This window comes from Lutra lutra, chromosome 9, assembly GCF_902655055.1.
Source record: "Lutra lutra chromosome 9, mLutLut1.2, whole genome shotgun sequence".
NCBI lineage: Eukaryota > Metazoa > Chordata > Mammalia > Carnivora > Mustelidae > Lutra > Lutra lutra.
In genome coordinates, this window is record NC_062286.1 from 77,925,973 (window position 1) to 77,948,546 (window position 22,574).

General features: G+C 37.7%; 2 protein-coding genes across 10 annotated transcripts in view; one reads left to right on the top strand and one right to left on the bottom strand.

Annotated features, from left to right (window-relative positions):
* The window catches only part of PREPL (prolyl endopeptidase like), a 68,046-nt gene extending 49,887 nt beyond the window's left edge, over positions 1 to 18,159 (bottom strand). For 2 of the 7 annotated variants that reach the window (XR_007130302.1, XR_007130301.1), the window contains exons 1-6: positions 17,779 to 18,158; positions 15,928 to 16,462; positions 4,769 to 4,891; positions 2,802 to 2,868; positions 2,023 to 2,229; positions 618 to 753 (exon numbers count right to left, since the gene is read on the bottom strand). Coding sequence is in view for 5 of the 7 variants with exons in the window: in XM_047746714.1 (XP_047602670.1) it covers positions 618 to 753; positions 2,023 to 2,229; positions 2,802 to 2,868; positions 4,769 to 4,891; positions 15,928 to 16,146 (752 nt within the window). In the remaining 2 variants the exon portion in view is untranslated. Of the gene's footprint in view, positions 1 to 617; positions 754 to 2,022; positions 2,230 to 2,801; positions 2,869 to 4,768; positions 4,892 to 15,927; positions 16,463 to 17,778 lie in introns of all 7 variants that reach the window. The other 5 variants (XM_047746715.1, XM_047746714.1, XM_047746719.1 and 2 more) reach the window with 5 other exon arrangements.
* A 111-nt stretch (positions 18,160 to 18,270) lies between these two features.
* The window catches only part of CAMKMT (calmodulin-lysine N-methyltransferase), a 388,588-nt gene continuing 384,284 nt past the window's right edge, over positions 18,271 to 22,574 (top strand). For 2 of the 3 annotated variants that reach the window (XM_047746721.1, XM_047746723.1), the window contains exon 1: positions 18,272 to 18,549. In XM_047746721.1, coding sequence (XP_047602677.1) covers positions 18,412 to 18,549 — 138 coding nt within the window. In that variant the 5' untranslated portion in view covers positions 18,272 to 18,411. Of the gene's footprint in view, positions 18,550 to 22,574 lie in introns of all 3 variants that reach the window. The other variant, XM_047746722.1, reaches the window with a different exon arrangement.

The window sequence follows — 22,574 nt, forward strand, 5'->3', positions numbered from 1 at the left end:
AAATTTATTTCTCATAAATCATTTGGAAAATATATCTGGGTAAGAGTCAAGGGATTTTGCCGGATAAACTTATTGTTATTTCCTTCCAAGCCTGCTAAGTGGCAATATGAGGCATGAGTCCTAGATTATAAGGAAGTAAAGAGAATTAGCTTTAGGAAGGACTTACCAAAATGCTGGGGAGAGCAAAATTTAAAGATCAGTGGACATCATGGCTCAAAGTAAAACAATTTAAAAGGCAGATAATTTATTTGGAATGAGTAGTGAATTCTGAGCAACTGACACCATGGTATTCTAGTTATGGCTTACAAAGGATTTAAAAATGTAGTGTGATAACACTATTAAAGATTTAATTAACAACCCTTTTCACAGTCCCCAGAGAATGTTAGGAACTTAGTATTTGTAGTCTAATGGTGTATTTGTGTTCACTGTGGAGTCTGAATATAACTAGATTCCAATTTTAAATCCAAACAACTAATAAAAGAATGATTACATTCACCTTAGCCTATTAATGCACCTGGTTCTAGCTGAAATCAACATTTTATGTCAACTAAGAACAGTACTTTAGATAACTGGAGAACAATCCTGGAGAAAAAAATTTAATTGCATTATTCTATTACCTTGGGTCCTTTTCTGTGTAAAAACGTTCATTACGTTTGTTATCACCAAAAGTTGCTCGATACACATCGTGACAGCGAAGGTTCCTCTGGAAAGTATAGAATAGGACATCTTCCTCTTCTTCATCCTTAACCCATTCTGAAAGAAAATAATTATATATTTACAGTTGAAAAAAGGGCACAGTGCATTCAAATTTTGAGTGCCATAAAAAGAGGTATTTACAAGTCATTCCTGGAAATGTAAAACCGAACGCACATTTGACTAGAGCTAACCAATGTTATACAGAAGTCAAAGAGCTTTCTGGAGAATAAAATATCACTACATCAATTTCAAGTAGTTCTCCTCAAGTTTCCAAATAAGAGTTAAGTGTTCAGTATCTCAGAGTCACATGCTTAGAGGAGATAAATTATGTTTACATCTACAAACTCTAACTTTGAGTCTAAAGAAACACTGGACCACATTCTCTCAGGCCTATCTAATTTCTGTCTGTCCTCAATCCACAGAATATCTCAAACTACCAAATACATTTTAATGCTGGAGTTTTCTTGATCTTACCAGAAGCTGTCTAGGAAGTTTTCAAACGATCACATCATGACTGCCACCTGGCTGACAGTGACTGTAAGACATCATTGTATAATACACATCTTGATTTTAGAGAGGTTAAAATGTACAAAATGTATGTCTCCGGGTGCCTGGGTGGCTCAGTTGGTCAACATCCAATTCTTGATTTCAGCACAGGTCATGAGATCTAGCCTCACATGGAGCCTGCTTAACATTCTCCTTCCCTCCCTCTCTGCCCATCCCCTCGCAAAGTAGGTCTCAGAATAAATTATACTATAATTTCAATTCACTGCAAAAGCATTAGTTATTAAACAATGGGGAAAATTATGGCAGAAAATGAAAAGGGAGGATAAACTATAAATATATGTATCACTCAATGATAAAAGATAAAATTTGAAGTTGGTTCTCTGAATCAAAACATCACTTCTACTGATGAATAAGTTAGTTCAACATGTGCCAAAGTTTGTTGGCAGTGACCTTGGGAAATTTAAAAAATTAAAAAAAAAAAAGCCTAAATTTAAAGTTAAGTAACATATTAAGATACAATTTATCTTAAATGTATCTGAATGGTATATTGCAAAGAACAACTGATCTATCGAAATACACTGTGCAGCTTGGATGCTGACTGTAATACTTTAAAAAACATGAACATTAATTTGGATAGACAATTAAAGGAAGGTCTCCTAAATAAGAGACACACAGGAAGCTGTGGGGGCCATAGGGATAAATGGATTAAGCATTCACCTTCTCATTCACATGGACAAAAAAAAAAATGTTTCAAAGATGTGGACAATTCTTTTACAGTTGCCTTTTAAATACAGAAGACTGTTTTGTTTGGTGGCTTACCAAAACTGGACACATTTGGGAAAGAGGCTTCCATTACAGGCTGATCACTGAGCTTCACAACTATACAGGTAGATGCTTCAGAATCTTCAGTTCTTATCTTAGCAGCTACGTATTTTTCATCGGGAGCAACTCTGATACAATCAATGAAGGGCTGGTCTAATTTAAGTTCCTCCAAATTGAATAAAACCTCATAATTATCATTATCTGCTGCATAAAGAAAAGTATGAAAGTGTTAACTCCACAAGATGTACTTAAAAAAAAAAATCTTTAAACTGTATTTCAATGTCTTGAATTAGAATTCCCCTTCTAGAAGAGGCTTACACTCCAGCTTCCTTCAGGACTGACAGCAGCTTGATTTGCATAGAAGCTGGTATTTATTTAATATTAGTCTATGCTACTCAATATTATTCTATGAATCAGCCTATGTGATATTATTTGATAGTCTTGTATTTATAGACCATGGAGAAACTAGAGAGTTAACGGAATGTAAATGACACTGAACAATCTATGCAAAAGGCCCAGCATACTACTTGGGATATAGGAGATGCTAAAAAAAAACTGGATCCCACCTCCATTCAAGCTTTTGGGTATAGCCGTTAACTGTATCTTGAGCAAACCCAGAAATTAACTAGTCATTTTTTTTTTAAATGTAGAAATAATCTAAAAAATGCATATTTTCTATACTTTCAAGAAATTAATGCTGAATTTCCTACGAAAAAATGTGAAATACAAAAAATCAGAGTTTGTTAGGGGAAAAAAAAGGAAAAACTATGGTGTACCTTCTTCATCTTTGGAACGAACCAAGCAGCAACCTTCTTGATAATAAACGAAACCACCATGCTTAACCTGACAAAGAAAGAAAAGGTTTATTTAATAATTAAACAGTTTAATTAACTGTTTGATGGTCTGACCATTTAATTTTTTTAAAAGACTTTTTGTTTATTCATTTGAGAGAAAGGATGAGAGCACAAGCAGGGAGGAGGGTCAGAGGGAGAGGGAGAAGCAGGCTTGAACCCAGGATCCTGAGATCACGACCTGAGTCGAAGGCACATGCTTAAAAGACTGAGCCACCCAGGAGCCCCTGGTCTGACCATTTAAGATGAAGAAGAAAGGAGATCTTTCCTAAAAAGCAGACCCATGTCTATGAATGAACACATAAAAAATATAAAATGGATCACTTTTTACAATACAGTAAGATATGGTTTTCATACATTCACAATCGTTGGAAGAATTTCTAATACATAAATGTAAGAGGCAACAGAGAGAAGGCATAACAAAACTTGTTTTGGCTCTTATGACAGTTAACAAACCACTTTAGCTATATTTTGGGAGTATCTGACATCCCTATGGTGGGATTCAGTTAACAAAAGATCGAATGGCATCTTTAAGGTAATCTAAAATGAGGCAGACGAAGAAAGAGTGGTTCAGATTAGTCTGGAAACACAATAACCTGATGAGATGCTTTCCTCTAAAATATGCAGTCACAGGTGCCTCGTTAGCGCAGTAGGTAGCGCATCAGTCTCATAAAATATGCAGTCACCACCAACTGTCCTGGTTTCAATTTGATTTTTTTAAAGAAAGATTTATTTATTTGAAAGAGAGAGTGCAAGTAAGCAAGCAGGAGGGAGGGCCAGAGGGAGAGAGATTCTCAAGCAGACTCTGCACTAAGCATGGAGCCCAACACAGGGCTCCATCTCATGACCTGGAGATCACGACCCAAGCTGAAACCAAGAGTACAACACCCAACCGACTGCACCATCAAGGCACCCCTCAATACACAAAGCATCTTATGGGCTGACAGATATATACAATTTGAGACTGAGAGATGATTACCCAATATATAATAGTACTCTTGTCTAATACCTACATGGTATTAATTAAATTAAATGAAATTGATTGATTGATATGACTTCATATTCTAGCCTAAAACACATTTATTACCTGCTGAGTTAATGAGTTATTTTGAATCTGGAATTCCTGATTCTTAACCTACTGTTATTCCCACTATACTATGAATGTGATTTTCATTTATAAGCTGTGGTTCTGTTTTCCAGTCTTACTGAAAAAGTTGCAACATGCATGTCAATCTGTTTCAACTGGTTATTTATGACTGTGGTAGCACCATTAAATGGTCAATTACTTGGCCTTCATGGTACTATACTACTTAAAGTATACTTCCTTTTATTACAAAAAATGTATAGATAGAACAATCAAATACTTTTCTTTTTTTTTTAAAGATTTTATTTATTTATTTGACAGAGAGATCACAAGCAGGCAGAGAGGCAGGCAGAGAGAGAGGAGGAAGCAGGCTCCCCGCCGAGCAGAGAGCCCGATGCGGGGCTCGATCCCAGGACCCTGAGATCATGACCTGAGCCGAAGGCAGCGGCTTAACCCACTGAGCCACCCAGGCGCCCCTCAAATACTTTTCAAATAAAAAAAAAATTGACGGCTGATGGTTTCATATGAACTTCTCCTTGGAATTATTTAAAACATTTTAAAACAGAAATAGTTGTTTCCAAAAACCAGAATTAACAAAGTAACTTGGAAGTTCATTTTGATTTTGAAATTCATTTGTAGTTTATTTTAAAAATCATACTCTGCTTATTCTTTGTTGTTTAAGATTTTCAGCATAAAGGCAAAAGCAGTTTACTTTTGTTGTGGGATTATGTCTAGAATAACAAAGTACTTCATTTGCATCCTGACTGGTAATATCAGATTAAAAAAAAAAAAGACGAGGATATCCTACCTCTGCATTGATGATTTCGTATTCCTCTTGTGGCTGTGTTTCTAACTTTGTTCTCACTTTTTCAAACGCATCCATGTTTTCTGAAAGTGATTTTTCGTTTTCTTGTTTAATAGGCAGAAAATCCTGGAAAAAGTTTTACTGGCATGATCATAATATTTCAAACTAGAGAGAAAAACCTTTGCTTTTCTGAGATCATCCCTATTTCTTTTTCATGCAAGTACTACAGGGGTAGGTCTATACCTATGAAATAATATGCATTTTACAGATCTTTTTTTTTTTTTAAGGATTTTATTTTTATTTATTTGACAGACAGAGATCACAAGTAGGCAGAGAGGCAGGCAGAGAGAGAGAGGAAGGGAAGCAGGCTCCCTGCTGAGCAGAGAGCCCGATGCGGGACTCGATCCCAGGACCCTGAGATCATGACCTGAGCCGAAGGCAGCGGCTTAACCCACTGAGCCACCCAGGCGCCCGCATTTTATAGATCTTAAATGCTTTTTTAAAAGTCTTTTATTTATTTATTTTTAAAGATTTTATTTTTAAGATTTTCAATGATTTTATTTATCTGACACAGAGAGAGCACACATGCAGAAGGAGGGGCAGGAAGAGGGAGAGGGAGAAGCAGGCCTCCCGTAGAACAGGGAGCCCAATGTGGGGCTTGATCCCAGGACCCTGGGACCATGACCCGGGCCAAAGGCAGCTGCTTAACCAACTTAGCCACCCAGGAAACAAATGTTGTTTCTTAAGCTCTTTTCATTTAAAAATGTAAACAAAGAAAATAAGGTGGACACCTGATGGCTATACTATTAATTAACTTAAGGTACAGAAGCACTAAGAAGCACTGGAGAATATTTAGATCTACTATAAGAAAGGCTTATACAAAATTAAGCAGTAAAGGAAAGGATGTTTACATATTTAATACTCTGAGGTAAGAGGAAGAAAAAATGTTTACTGAGTTATAAAGTACTACAATACCTCCTAAAACGAGGGAAACTTCCAAGGGAGAGAAAGACATTATCTTTATTAATAAATATTCACTATTATTTTTATTCACAGTAAGAATTATAAGAAATATGTCTTATTTTATATCTTCATTAACCATAATTTTCTTCTCTTGCGGGGATAAGGAATCCCCCAAATAGAACTGTCAAAAGTTAATACTTCATAAATAAAAGGTCAAAAAGTTAATACTTCATAAATAAAACAGAACTTTAAGTTTAAGGAAAAAGTAGTATGTTTGCTGTATGAGCAGAATAAGAAAATAGTGGACAATTAATGAACATGAGTAGAGACACAGATTAAGGCTTAAGAAGCATTCAGTGTCTTATTGGAAGTATGTAATAAGCTAAGAGCTTTAGGTGACCTCTGGTGACCATGAAAATGCCACATGAATTATTATAATTTGGGTAAGGCAGAAACCCCAGTTATCAAATCACAATACTTGACAGGTTTGCCTTGGTTATGCAGAAGAATTCTAACCAAGATTTTCAACATCAGCTTTCTGCCAAAGATGACAACTGTATAGTGATTTGTGCCAGAGGGGCACTAAACTGTTGGTAAGGATTTCTAACAGCTGGTAAATATTTATTGCACAAGTGTGTCCATGATACTTTACCAACATTGTAGAGAATGTAAGCTATAAATACAGTTTACATCACAAAGAGTTTACCATCTACAATTAAACACAAGAATAGAAATACCACCAAAACAAATTAAATGGTAAAAAACGACCATTTTCATGGACTTTTCATTTTCACTTTCCTTTGGACTTTGAGATACTTTATGATTTGGATTAGATTCCACTTAGGAACAATTGTTATGGCAGTCTCATTCAGTCTCCACTTTAATCATATACTTAATATGCTTGAGTAATTATTTGAAATCCAAAACTGGAGGCTCTTATGTTTTTCATTTATTTCTTAACATTTTCACAAAATCTAGAATTGATTTTTATAGTGAGGTAAAGTATCAATAATTTCCTACTATCATCTGAAACACAGATCAGAAGATCACTAGAAGTCTATCCTGAACTGTAACTTAGCAGTAGGAACTGCCTTTCCATTTCCAGATAACCTTGCTTATTTGTTCTGTAATTCTGCTGGAACTTTTGAAGTAGAGTCAGGGTAGCTATGAAGAGTACCTCTTTCTACCTTGCAGTTTCTAGCACATTCTGTGTCATGGAGCTGGGCCCTGCAACTTTTAAATGACCATTCTTCTTCTTTTTAAAAAATACCCATTCTTATAGAGCCATGGCCAATGCAGGGCTAAAAGCAAGAGAACTGTAGGAACAAGGGAACAACAATACCTGTCCTCTTAGTCAAATTTATTTTACTTTCTTGATTAACCTTTTTCTGGGTCAAGAATCCAAATAAACTGAGCTAATCTGAACAAAAATAACCCTGCAAGCAAAGAGGACTTTTAACTGCTTTAATAAAATGGAGGTAGAATTCGGAGCTTTATAAATAATTCCTCAAAAGAAATTACTGCCAGGAAAACTGAGATTTTATATAACATTCATAAATCCAAAATACTCAACATCCAAGTTGTTTTTGCTTTTAAATCTGTCTCAACAATACCCAGTGGGTATTTTAAGCTTTCATTTCAATGCTAGTTAGCATTATCATTAGAGTACACAGCTAAACCTATCTATTTTAGCCAAGTATCTTAATACATTAATAGTCTACTGCTTTGAAGGGCATATCTACCTAATGGAGCTGAAGTGAGGACAGCTTTAAATTTTTAAGGTTACATGAAAAGTATCACTCCATTAGTGGAAAAAGGCACTCTTTCCTACCTTCCAGGTGACCTATCATAAAACCGTTTTAACAATGAAACGCATGAAAACAGGAGTATGGAATATGTAAACTTCCTTATAGCAAAAATGAATTCTAAAGACAGAAAAATTACATAGTAGAAACACACTGGACAGCTTTTAGTCAAGATGGTACCATTAATATATGGCTAATTCCAAGTCCAGGGCAGAAGAGCGAAAAACAGGCTTGTCAGAAAGCAAGGAAATGCCCAAAGCTTACTGGAGAGGTGTTAAAAGGGCCAGTTTGTAGAGGTTCCTATATTTGGGACAATTTGAGCATCAAAAGGAATAATGATTATAACTGATACTACCCTGAAAAATATAAATATTCATAGTAATTTGAAAACAAGCCCAAGCAAAAAACTCCAAGCACACCAAACTAGAATTAAAAAAAGAGGGTTCAACAAAAAAGAAAACTCTTCTTTACAGTGTAGTATCAGCTAATAAATGTAGAAATAATAGAGTCAGAATATCATTAGCAACCCTAGTGACAAGTGACTAGGGTAAAGGTAATCAATGACTGTTCAACTTATTAGGTGAAATGATGTTCGGTAACACAATGCTCATGCAGTACCAAGTACTCCTACCCTACTGACTACTTACTTAGTAACTGCAAAGAGAATAAGGCCCCTTTACTTATGGAGAGAACCAGCAATTACCACCTTAACCAAAATTATCAAGCTTTACATGATTAATAGTGGGACAAACTGACATTATAGGTATCCTGAAATATAACATGAAGTGTTTCAATTTAAGAATAAAGTAAACCTAAATGAAGTAGAAGAAACAGAATAAAGTGATCAACTAGAGAAGATCAACAAAATAAAAAGCTCGTTGCTTTTTATTTTTTTATATTTAAAAAAAGTTGGTCCTCTGAAAAATGTACAAAATATTTTTAAAAAGTACTAAAAAAGATATGTAGAAAAACAACAGATTAAAAAAAACACAATAAAGTTCTTCATGCCTATACATTTGAAAACACAGATAAAATGAATAATTTTCCAGAAAATAAATGAATTACCCAAACAGATAAAAATAGAAGGGTTATATAAGCCAGTAACTATCAAAGAAATTAAACTGGTAATTAAGTGTCCTCTTCTTAAAGGAGACACCAAACCCAGATGCATTCCAAGATAGCTTTCTGACATCTTCAAGGAACAGTTTTCTCATATGCTAACCAAGAAAAAAATGCCAATTATTTAAAAGTACTCAACTTACTTTATGAGGCAAATATTATCTTGACACCAAAACTGGACAATGACATATGACAATTAAACATTAATCTTATTGTCAAACATGGACTAAAAAAATGGAAAATAAAATACAATGAAACAATGTATTTTTAAAAAGCACAAAACAAAAATAGTAAAGTAATAATAAAACCCTATGTGACCAAGTAGGGCATATCTTAAGAATGAAAAGATGGTTCAGCATTAGAAAAATCTGCTAATGTAATTTAACACAAATAAAGGAGATAAATCTTAGGGCCAGTTCCATTAATGCAGAAAAAAATAGAAAATAAGACGCTTTAAAAAAATGATAAAACCTTTAATTAAGAACAGAGAACTGAGAGAAATTACGAACTTCTGACTTGATAAATGGTTTCTTTGTTGTTTTACACAGGACCATACTAAAATCTGTCATTAACATACCTGAAGTGTATTCATATTAGTACACATCTTATTTAGTATCCATGAAATACTTCCCAGTAATCTTAATTATACTCACTTAAAATATCTAGTTATATTTACTGTTTCATTATTCAATTGTTTCCTATGCCCCTTGCTTCCAATTCCTTTCCTCCTTTTTCTTGAGCCCCCTAAGATTTCTGCCCTTTTCGTTCCACTGACTGCTCTTGTCAAAGTCACTGATGGCCACAGCACTGCAAAATACTAATGTTATTCTATGTACTACTATTACTTGACCTATAAGCATCACGATACAGTTGATAACTTCCTTCTCCTGAGAATACCCTTTCACTTGACTTCCAGGACCCCTCATTCTTATTGTTTTCCTCCTATCTCACCAGGCCTTCTCAGTCTCCTTAACAGTTTCTTTATCTACTTCCAGGCTTCTTAACATCAGCATGCCCTGGACCACTTCTTCATCTGCTGTCTGCACTAATAACCTTGGTGATCTCAATCAGCCTCATGACCTTAAATGCTATTTATATGCTGAGGACTCCCAAATTTAGATCTCTACCCCGAACCTTTCCCCTGCACAAGTTGAACCTGTATATCCAACTGACTACTCAACCTTTCTACTTAGATCACTAATAGGTATGTCAAAAAATGTCCCAAACCGAACTTCCAATCTCCCCATGTACCCTCTCCCCCCACCAAACTCTGGTTTTTCTATCACTCCTATCCTGATGTGATAATTCTATCCTTCTAGCTGCTCAGGTTTAAAACCACAGTCTTCTCTGTCTTTCTCTCTTGATACAACCAGGTGATCTGCAAATCTTTTCAACTTTTAAGATTTAGAATCGGACTACTTCTTACTCTTGTACTGGTATTAGTCGGTCTGTATTGTTATCCTTTCTCCTTTGGGTAAGGAGAAAGCCTAAATGCTGTTTCTGCTCCTGTCTTCTACAGGCTATTTTCAAAAAAAGAGGCAGAGTGAGCCTAAAGTCAGATCATATCACTTCTTCATTGAAGTAGATTTTTTTTTCTTTTTTCCAAGGATTTTATTTATTTATTTGACAGAGAGAAATCACAAGTAAGCAGAGAGGCAGGCAGAGAGAGAGGAGGAAGCAGGCTCCCTGCTGAGCAGAAAGCCCGGTGTGGGGCTCGAACCCAGGACCTGGGATCATGACCCGAGCCGAAAGCAGCGGCTTAACCCATTGAGCCACCCAGGCGCCCCTCACTTCTTCATTGAAAGCCCTCCAATGGTTTCCCATCTCACTCAAGAGGAAAAGCAAAAATCTTTGCAATGGTCTAGAAGGTCCTAAGGGATCTTGTTCCATGACCTTGAGGACCTCGTCTACTACTACACTCTTCCCACACTCACTTTGAGCCACACTGGCCTCTTTGCTATTGCTTGAACATGAGTGGCTTCCCCCTACCTCAGTTTCTTAGAACATGCTATGCCCTGTGCCCAAACACCTTCTTCAAGCTATTGCTCAAATGTTACCTTATAGTTAGGCCTTCTCTGACCATCCTATTAAAATAACAATCCTCCCTATCTCAATATGGCCTATTCATTCTTTCCCTGTCTTACGGTTCACTATCCCTACTGTCTCTGACATACTTTGTGTTTAATTCATATGCTTCATTGTTCTTCTCTCTTCTCTCAACTAGAATGGTAAGTTTCATGAAGACAGGGATTTTTGTTTCCTTTGCTCACTGCTACATACCCGATTGCTAGACTGGTACATAGTAAGTGTTCAACAAATAATTGCTAAATAAAAGGAAATAAAGCACAAAACATAAAAATTTAAAGATCTATTTAAACAACAAAGTGAAAAGACACAGCACAAATTATAAAAAAGATACCTACAGCACATAAAAGACATGTGAAAAATGCTTATGGATCAGTAAGAAAAAGAAAACACAGTATGAATGGTCAAGGCATATGAATAAGCAATTCAAGATAAAACCAAAGGAGTTAATGAACACAGAAAAGCAGCTCAACTTCATTATTAATCAGGGCAATGAGTACTAAACAATGACATACTTGCCACATTTATCTGTTGGAAGGGCAAAAAGAAGATCTGATAATGTAAGTGAGATATAAATTGAATTCTTACATATTCCTTGTTTGCACTTAAGGTGGTTTTATCAATTTAGAAATCAGCCTGATAAACATTAGCATGTGAATACAATGAGGAATTCTAATTTTAGGTATAAGATTCTAGAGAAAGTCTATCACATATGAATAAGGAGATATACAAAAGATTGTGTTTTGCAACTTTTTAAAGTCTGGAAACTGGAGAAAATCTACCTGCCTGTCCAAAGAAGATGGATTAACTGTGATATGTTATAAATGGAATATTACATAGTAGTTGTATTAAATGAACAAGCAATACACATATTAATGTGGAATCTCAGAATTGTAAGTTGAACAAAAAAATTATACAATTTTATGTACAATAATATATAAAGTTTCAAAACATGTAAAACACTCCTATATGTCATCTGTGGATACAAATACATGTGTAATTTATATAAAAACACACATGGAAAGATAGATTAAGGACAATGATGACCCCTAGGGAGGTTAGGGAATGTGATACAGAAGTACACAGGAATCTTCAAATATATTTGTTGTTTTTTCCAGTTAAGAAAAGTCACATTGAGTAGTGGGTAGGTGGGTATTTGTTATGGTATTCTGACTTTGTTAGTATTTGTAATAATTTATAATAAAAGGTACTAAAGAAGAAAGGGACTAGGAATCAGGTTACCTGATGTCTAGTTCTGACTCTGCTAATTTTTTTTACTTAACTTTGGACTGTGTGGCTCTGGTTTTTTCATTTGCAAAAAAAGAGCTCACACACTATGTGATTTCAAAATTTACTACAAAGCTATAGCAATCAAGACAGTGTGGTTGTGGCATAATGACAGACATACGGATCAACAGGCTGAACTCAAGAGTTCAGAGATAAACCTTTACATTTATAGATGATTTACGTTTTGACAATGGTGTAAACACAATTCAATGGAAAAAGAATAGTCTTTTCAACAAACAGTGCAGGGATAACTGAATATATATATATATACAAACAAATGAATGAAGGTGGATCCCAATCCCTCACACCATATATAAAAATGAATTTAAAACAGATCATAGGGGCGTCTGGGTGCTCAGTGGGTTAAAGTCTCTGCCTTTGGCTCAGGTCATGATCCCAGGGTCCCGGGATTGGGGATTGAGCCCGGCATAGGGCTCTCTGCTCAGCGGGGAGCCTGCTTCCCTTCCTCTCTCTCTCTCTCTCTACCTGCCTCTCTCCCTACTTGTGATCTCTGTCAAATAAATAAAAATAAAAATAAAAATAATTAAACAGATCATAGAAAGAACTCAGATTGGATGATTTCTGGGTTATTTCTTCAGTAATAAAATTTGTAATTATGTGAAAATAAAAAATTTATTCATTCAACTATTAATTCATTCCACAAACATTTAGTACTTATAGACTATGAGGAAGTCATTATGCCATGTGTTGGACTTATAAAGATGTACATTATAAAATTCTTGTCTTTGAGGATTTCACAGTCTGATGAAGAAAGTTCAAAATGATATAATTAATAGCACAGAGTTAAATACAGTATGGTTCTTGTGGCCTCAACTCTACCTACATATGGATAACTCTTCCCAAATTCCTGACTCATACATCCAACTATCTACTGAAATCTCTACCTTAGTAGTGAGTTACATTTATCCCTTCTCCTTCCTCACTCTTTTTTCTATTTCTTTTTGGTGTGGGGTGGGGGGACGGCAGAGGGAGAGAATCTTAAGCAGGATCCACGCCCAGCACTGAGCCCGACTTGGGGCTCTACCTCATGACCCTGAGATAATGACCTGAGTGAAAAACCAAGATTTGGACAATTAACCAACTGAGCCACCCAGGCACCCCTTTTCCTTCCTCTGTCTTAAGATCTAAGTGACAATAAGGATATACTTGTGCCTGTGACATACGTCCAACTAAAACATAATGATGACCTAAATGTACTTTGGAATTTAAGAATTTTGTAAAGTTAACATGGTGCCTATCTGCGTAAGGGGGGAGTGGGCAGGGAACACTACTTTGTAACAAAACACAGGAAGATTTTGGAGTAAAACGTCTATTAAGTGGGATAGTAAAATTAACATTTTACAGCTTTGTGCCAGTTTGTGGAGGATGGGGTTGAGTTAAAAACAACTTTTGTAAGAGGATTTTGAATTTTAGAATCCAAACAGAAGAAGGATTATCATCCTACATTCTCTATACTAAGAAGTCCCCAATAAAATGTAATCACCCTATGATGATGTTTGATTGATTCTATCTCTTCAATCTTCCCTCAAATCTACTTCTCTCCATTATCAGGGCAGATATATTTGAAGTTGCCTATAGGCACCAACTACTTTTTTTTTATTTTGTTGTTATCTGCATGAGTGAACAAAGTTGGAACTGAGTGGATGCTTGCTGAAAAAACTGTGCATTGTCTATAGGTCTCTTCATAGATTCCCTGGGTCCCAGTGATCATAAAAGACAGATAGCACAACCTTCCTATGGTATCATTTTTTACAGATGAAATGGTTGATGTACCACATGTGAAAGTAGGACCGGTTTTTCAGGTGGAGAATTACTAAAAGAGCTACTAAGTCAGGTTAAAGTTTCTAGGTGACAGGAATCTATGAAGGAGAATTGAAAAGTTGCTTCAGGGACAAGCAGAGGGAAAAAAATAGTCAACCTCCTGTTCAGGGTGTGAGCTAATCCCAGCTGTCACTCTGACGGTAATTCCTGCCTACTATTTATAAACTAGGACTCAAGATAAATGTACTAGATGACAAATGTTCCAAACAAAGTGCAAAATAAAATTATCTAAAGATCCAAAATTTTTCAAATGAATAAAATTTAAAGTTTATGTTTCTTAAATAGAATTAAGCTGTACACTTACACACAAAGGTATTAACGAAATAAAAGGCAAAGAATTTCTGAGTAAAGAAAGCATCAAAGTGTTAAACTAAGCCAAGACTAAAACGTTGGAAATAAAAAAGTCTAGGAACCACAGATAAAAAGTTAAAAGCGAAAACAAAAAATAGACAAAAACCCAAAACCCACACAAGAACCCATAAGCATGAGCCAAGAGCAAACATGAAATAAAGAATCCAGTAAAATAAGATGAAAAAAAAAAATCATTTTTAAAAACAAGCCACTCAAGTATCCATTGACAGACAAATGGATATGGTATATACATACGATGGAATATTATTCAGCCATAAAAAGGATGAAGTGATGTATTCCACAACATGGATGAACGTTAAAAACATGTTAAATAAATCAAACACAGAAGGATAAATAAATACCATATGACTATAATTACATGAACTGTCTAGAATAGGCAAATTCATAGACATAAAGTAGATTAAAGGTTGCCAGGGTCCTGGAAAAGGAGGCAGTGGGGAGTTGTTTCATGGACCTATTTCTTTTGGGTGATGATAGGGTTTTAGAAATAGTGGTGATGACTGTACAACACTGTGAATGTAATTAATGCCACTAAGTTTTACACTTAAGAGTGGCTAAAATGGCTAATTTTATGTCACCCACAATTTTACCACAATAAAAAAAGAGGTAGTCAAAACAGTCTAAAAAGAAAAAAAGTCAGTATGCAACAAAACAATTTAAACCAGAAACTAAAATATTAAAGTAATATGATAAATTACTGCAAAAATATCATCCCCAAATATAACTTAAGGAGTCTAAGGAATGTAAGTATATGGTAGAGGGATATGTCAAAGTAGTGGCAGCATAAATAGATAAGCTTAATCTCAAACAAGTAGGATGACCATTTATTTTATTTTATTTTTTCTTAAAGATTTTATTTATTTGTCAGAGAGAGAGGAGCTAGAGCGAGCACAGGCAGACAGAGTGGCAGGCAGAGGGAGAAGCAAGCTCCCTGCCAAGCAAAGAGCCCGATGTGGGACTCGATCCCAGGACGCTGGGATCATGACCTGAGCTGAGGGCAGCTGCTTAACCAACTGAGCCACCCAGGCGTCCCAGGATGACCATTTAATATACCATCCTAACCAGGACATTTCTGAGATGAAAGGGAACACTATTAATAATTACACAGGAACAACAGGTGTTGACTGGGACTGTCCCACGCAAATAGAATATGTGGTAACTCTACATATAACGACAATCAGGTCCTCAAGGTTGAGGTCAGGCCCATATCTTGGGGTCTGGCCAAAGTACAACAGTCTGAAAGCATCTTTCTGAAGGACCCAAGTGGTCAAAATGCCTTTTTTCATTTTTTTTAAACAGAGAATACACCATTATATGGAGTTATTGAAGTTTACTAATTTGAGATTCATAAAATAATTAGCATGTTATCAGATTTTGTTAAAAGCGATTATGGTATTCTAGGAATTTCAGAAAACTAACTTATACTTTGAAATATACTGGTAGGCATAAGGATTTCCTAAGGTGAATCATTTTCCATAAATATATATCTTTATATATTACAACTGTACAAATACATATGCATATATTCTTTTATACTTAAATAGAACTACAGACAATTGAGCCTTAACATTTTAAAAATCAAACCAGAATTACTGAAAAAATTAGTAACTGATATCCTACCCATTCTTTATCTTTAAAATAAAATTAATCTTAATGTCCTACAAATAGGTTAATTTAAAAAGTCCATACCTTACTTGAGAGGCTCCGACTTGGGATGTTTCTTGCTAACTCTGATACCGTGGGTTTATTCTGCAGACACTTGGTTAGGTGGTATTTTTTCAATTTTATTCTATTGTAATAATGATCAGCGAAGTTACAGTGATTCAAATGCTGTTTCTGCATGCATTTCCCAAGGTGAGGAATACTATACTTCAAAGCCTGGAGAAATAATTTGCTCTTCCGCTGCATGATATCAGAGTCCCTGGCTTATGCTCCCTTTGGAGCTGTCAGCACATGATTTCATAGGTAGGATTACACAGTAGTGGGTTCTCAGAGTACCTACAATCCGCAGTTCTTATCCCTCTCCTTCAGGGCCATCCACCCTTCAGGTAATGAATAACTGCAGATAGCTGATAACTCTGGTTAAAAATACCTGAAAACTTGTATAAGTTAAGGTTTCATTCAAATCACACTTCTCGGCAGACGTGACTTAAATGTCTCATTTGTAAAGTCAATCCTATCAGGCTCAAACTACGCAGCACTGATTCTGGTACACATGGGCAAACTAAAAAATAACAAAAAACAAAAAAAACAAAAATAAAAATTTGCAAACAAATACACAGACCTAATGAGGGCATCTCCAGAACTCTTGAGGGCATTAAAAGGCAAAATGGCTTTCTTATGAAATCTAGAACACTATCTTTGGTATGTGAAGGATATATGAAGGATCCTTACATGAAAGATAAACTGGAAAAGCCTACTTACTTCATAAAGGTAGGGGAGAGCTAAATGTTCATTTAGTGCCAAATACTTTTATATACTGTCTAATTTAAACTTCATAAGGACCTGCTAGAGTAGCCATTACAACATTCATTTTCCAGGTGAGCAAGCTGTGGCTCTGGGAGGTTTTGGCAAGTGCCCTAGGTCACTTGGAAGGAAGGTAGTACAGCAAAAAGTCCAGTCTGGTTTGGCTCCAAATCTTGGACATAACAACTGGACTTAACGTTGAAAAGCTATTTAGCTCTTTAGTTAAAACAAAACACATCACTTCAGGATGAACAAACATGATGTGAGACCCCCACCGTTTCTATTGAGAAGATGATTCTCATTAACCCATCAAAGTAAGGCTCATAAGTAATTACGAGAGACACCTGGGCTCAGGTCATCACTCTGACACTGTGCCTCAGTTCCCTCATCTGCAAAACCGAGATAATGACACCATTTACCTTACGGAGTTGTTGTAAGAATAAAATTGGACAATTTATGTAAAGGTCTTAATACAGTGCCTGGCACGTAGTGTTCACTCAATGCTGGCTACTATTACTGCAAGAGAAATCAAAGTTATCTTGCACACTGTTGCATGTCATCATGGAAGTCCTTCACAAAGACACCGCCCCTCGGTATTAAAGATACAATACTGCGTCAGATTTAGCCGCCACCCGCGAACCTGTGTCGCAGCAAAATAACGGGCGAGTGGGGAGAGGAGATCAACAGCCAACACTAACTACCCCCAACCCGCGCCCCCCAAGGCCCTGTAAGAGGGGCCCGTAAGGACCTAGATCATTGTATCCATGCCCGCAGTCTCAACGCATCCATCTTTCATCCGCAGGGAGAAGACAGTATGCAAAGCTAGAGGACCGGGGTGGGGGAGACGAATGGGTGTTCCCGGGGGTACCTACTCGCTTTTCCTGAGCACCTCTCCAGCCGAGGGATGAAGCGGAGTGAGTGCAAGGAGGTTGGGGGTAGGCAGTGGCGGCAGTTTGTGCCACACGGAGAACGAACGCCAGGCAAAAAGCGAGGACCAGGGAACTGAGGCGCCACTGGGTGAGAGGAAAATGGGGAGAACCCCCTCCTGTACACAGTATGCCCCTCCATACGTACGCAAGTTGAAGGACAGTCGACTGGGCTCTGCACACCGAAACGAGAGAGGGAAAGTCCGGCAAGAAGAGGCTCTCAGGAAGGAGCACGGGTGCTACCACGGTGGCGTTCAGCCGAAGTCTGCGTTTTTTAAGCCGCAGAAAGACAACCTATCCAGAGCGCCCAGAGCTGGTTTGCAGCACGCCGGTCTGCGTAACCCCAGTCAAGCGCCAGCCCTAAGCAGATTTCGCCATGTTTATTGTGGTCATGAATAGTTTCTTCTCCTTCTGGGTTTCTTAAAAACCTGAAGATTTTAAGACTTTCCATTCTTCGCTAGTCTTCTGGGCTCGAGATGAGGCAGGGGACAAGAGTAAAAGAGGAGCCAGTATCCCGCGAGTTCTGCCACCACTCCCTTACTTTTCGGTTCGCCCTCACTAAAGATGGCCGCCAGCAAAATGGTGCAATGACGCAAGCCGCGCCGCCCTGGTTGCCAAGGAGACGCGAATACCGGAAATGCGGAATTCGGGGAGGGTGCGCTTGCTGGGGCGGTCCGAGGGAGGTCCGGCTCACAGGTCCTGACTGGGAAGAAGTCGGCAGGTCCTGGCAGGGGAGAGCTGTGGCCGTGACAACTCGGGGTATATAGGCGGCTTTAACGGGATGGAGTCGCAAGTTGCGGATGCCCAGGCCGGCGAGGCTGAGCGAGCAGTGGGCGAAGGCCCAGCAAGCAGCTGCGCCTCTCGGGGGCTTCAAGTCTCGGAGCCCTTGGGAGCCGCCCGGTGGAAGCTCCTGCGGCAGGTAAGGGAGAGCCCACTGGCCTCACCTTTGCATCTGGTCACTTCCCTCGCAGGTACGCGGCGAGCGACCGGCCGCCACTCTCTCCTCTTGGCAGCTCCCGGAGTTCCCTTGTAGTTTTGCCGGGAGCCACCTGAGAAGCGCCCCCTCGCTTCTACTAAGGGTCCCACCGAAAGGGAAGAAATAGGGTGGGGCGGGGAGGGGGCAGCCAACGCTGAGTTCCTGGGAAACTCTGATGGAAGTAGATCTTCTTTTGGGTATTTGTCAGCTTCTGGGGGACTTTTCTCTTTGCTCGCCAGTACCATTGGTGGGATCGTCGCTCCCCATCCTATGCTGCTTCTCTTTCCTGCTTCTGTTTTACTTCTTTCCCCGGGTTTCTTCATCCTGCTTATCTGCCTGCTGGAGTCTAGTTCAAAGTTTGGCCCCTTTCTTGGAGATCAGCGTGGTTGACTGTGTTGGGACTGTGACGTTGCACGTGCTGTCGGTACAGCGGGGTGTGGAAGGTGTATTCAGAGCTGCCTCTGTCTTTCACTGAGATGTGACTTTTTCATGTTGATCTTGTAGTTTGAAGTGATCAGCGAGATTCTTGGTGTCCAAGGTGGACTAGTCCGGGTGTGTTGGTTTAATGCCGGTTATTTTCTAGCACTTAAGAGTTGCTGCTGTTGCTGGTAACTGTAGCTGCATGCAAGTTTGACAGATTTCTGATTTGACATCACCGAACCTCTTTCCAAACTTTTCACTCCCTCTCCCCCTCAAACTTCTTAAAGTAAAATCTGTTTACTGTTTTGTACACAAGGTTTTCTGCCTCTGCTGAGGTTCCTCCTGAAAACTTGACTCAAGGGAACACTTTCCATTTCTGACTGCTGTTTTTCGAAAAGAATTTTCCTGTAATGGCCACTTTATTTTGAGATTGTGTTTAGCATTTTGAGGGTTACTTTGTTTGCAGTTGTCTTCAGGCATCTTTTCTTATGGTGTCATGATATAACTCAGTGATCATTTCTTTGCTTTGAAAGTCTTTCCAAAGCTTTAATAATCTGGTTTTGTTATTAATGTTACAAAATTATAGGATGACAAATGCATGTCCTCATAGGTCATTATCATAGGAACTTTCTACAGTGAAATAAACATCAGATAAAGTTGAACTATCAACGTAGTCAGGGCCTTAAATTAATCAAATCTTACTGTGATGATTTCAGTGATCCTTAGTATAGTAAGAACTACAGTTGACCAGTGCATGTGTTCATTCTGAGTTGCTGTCTACATCAGAACCAGGACAAGCTTTAGCTATGGCTGCCATTTGTACTCCCCACATGTTTTGACATTTAATGTTTTGGTACACGTGTGTACTCTGTTTGGAGTCTTCTTATCTTCTTTCCTACTTGTTGCATGACTGTTCATTTTTCAGAACTGCATTTTAATGTTTTCTATGAAGCCTTTTCTGTCTCCCCTGGGCTGAGTTAGACCCTCAGCTCACTCTTATCAGTGAACCCCGTATCATATCAATTTATGATCATTTGATCAGAGTCTATCTAATGTACTAGAATGGGAGTTCTCCCTGGGAAAAGATGATATTTTATTAATCTCCATCCTCTGCACATTGCATGGGGCCTGACTAGTTGGTTTTTTAGCAAATATTGTTAAGTGTTGTGGAAAGCTTGAGAGTAAGTGGCCTATAGTATCAAGTCCTCAGTGTTTTGTATCAGTTAGCTGTTAATGAGTAACAAACAACTATAACATTAAGATGGCATACACCAGTGAGCATTTATTTTGTTTGTGCGTCTGTGGGCCACCTGGGAGTTGACCGACAGAGGCTGTCATCAGCAGACTGGCTCTAATACTCCGACCAGTTGGCTGACATATTCCCCTGGTGATGGCAGAGGTATAAGAGTGCAAGGGCAACCACCAAAACAAATTTTAAGCCCTCGCTAACATCCTGTTGGCCAAAGTTAAGTTACTTGGCCAAGCTTAAAATCAAAGGGCAGAGATGTATACTATTTCCTTGAAGGGTTTAAGAAAGGAAGTGAATATTTTTCCATAATCTAATCTACTATGTATATTAAATATTTTGCAAGTACTCAGTAAATATGTCTCATACAAACAGACCATCCACATCTTGTATGCATCCAGAACTGGAAAACTCAGGAATCTAAACAGTGATAGAGATATGTAGCTCTTTCTCTCTCTCATGAGATATTATCATGACATCTACTTGTGTCTGCTTGTTTTCTTCTTCACAGTTCTGTCATTCCCTTACACCATAAGGGCTTCAATGCTATCTAATGGGTCCTTCACTTTTTTTTCAATATTTTTTTTTGTTTTGTAATTAACCTTTTTTTATTTTTATTTTTTAAGGTTTTATTTATTTATTTTTTTGACTGAGAGAGACACAGTGAGAGAGGATACACAAACGGGGAGTGGGAGAGGGAGAACAGGCTTCCTGCAGAGCAGGGAGCCCAATATGGGGCTCGATCCCAGGACCCTGGGATCATGACCTGAGCCGAAGGCAGAGGCTTAACCCACTGAGCCACCCAGGCGCCCCTGTGATTAACCTTTTTTTTTAGAAAAAAACCCCATTGACCTAGTTCATCATTGGATGCCAGGTCACATGATAAATTGCTGACTTTTGACCCTAGTGATCACTTTAATCAGATGAAGACTATGGATCAATACTGATAGAGGCTTTGGATAGTAGTCTCTTTTCCTCTTTGTTGTGTCTCATTACCTGATAGCAAAGATGGTTTTTGGCAACTACAGGCTTTCATCATGCACTCAACTAGTGATCCAGAAGAAATGACCCTTTCCCCAACACCCAGATGATGTCCATTAATGACTCTACTAGGCCAAGCTTGGACCAGTTGTTGGATCCAGAAGAATGAGGGACTTTGGCTACCTGGGACATTAGCCCATGCTGTGTCAGAGAAGTAACAATCCCATTATTTCAGAGAGTGAGGGAGGGGCAGTTCACAAGAGGAAGGGATGTAGGGCAGGTGAAAAAGTAGCAATGACCATTACACACTATTCACAAACACGTACAGCATAAATACTTACCTAGAGGTCTAATACTTGACTTAATCTGATTGAGGGAATATTTCACAGTGTGATTTAAATTAAAACACAATGCCGTATATTTGAAACTATCAGTGCTGAAAGAGACAGGGTGATTCTTTGCCTTTTCCTAGCTCTTTGATGTTCGTGAAATAAACATCCCCTCTCATATAACTAGTATCTAGCCCATAGGGTTATTTGAAGATTTAGTGAAGAGTGTGGTAAGACATGCATTAATTCTTACTTAGACATTTGTTTTAATTTGCTGATGAGCAGTCTGGGCCTGGAGTTTTCCTTGGTAAGATTTTTATTTATGCATTATATTTTTATTTTTATTTTTAAAATTAGTTTTAGAGGTAGCATTTAGCAATTCATTAGTTGCATATAACACCCAGTGCTCATTACATCAAGTGCCCTCCTTAGTGCCCATCATCCAGTTATCCCTCCCCCTGCCACCCACCTATGCATTGTATTTTTAAAATAATTTAGCACTATTCAGACTTTTTGTCTCTTCTTGTGTTCAGTTTTGGTAGTTGTATTCTTCTAGGAACTTGTCCGTTTCATCTAAATTTTCATAGTTTTTGTAATGTTCCTTTGCTATTTTTTAATGCCTGCTGGATCTATAGTAATCTACCTATGTCATGTTCATATTTAAATTTTCTCTCTTTTTTCTTACTAGTGTTATCAAGGATTTGTCAGTTTTATTAATTTCTTCAAAGAACTAACTTCTGGTGTTTTAATCCTTCTAGCTATATTTTTGTTTTCTACTTTATTTCTATTTTTTAGGGAACTTAATTTGCTGCTTTTTGTAATTTTTGCAGTCGATGCTTAGTTTACTGATATTTAGCCTTTTCACAAGTTTTCCTTTAAGCATGAATTTATCTGTATTTCATATGTCTTGAAATGTATTTCTATTATTCAGTTCAAAATACTTTCAGATTTCTATTGGGTTTTCTTTTTTTTGGTTCCTAAGTTATTTAGAA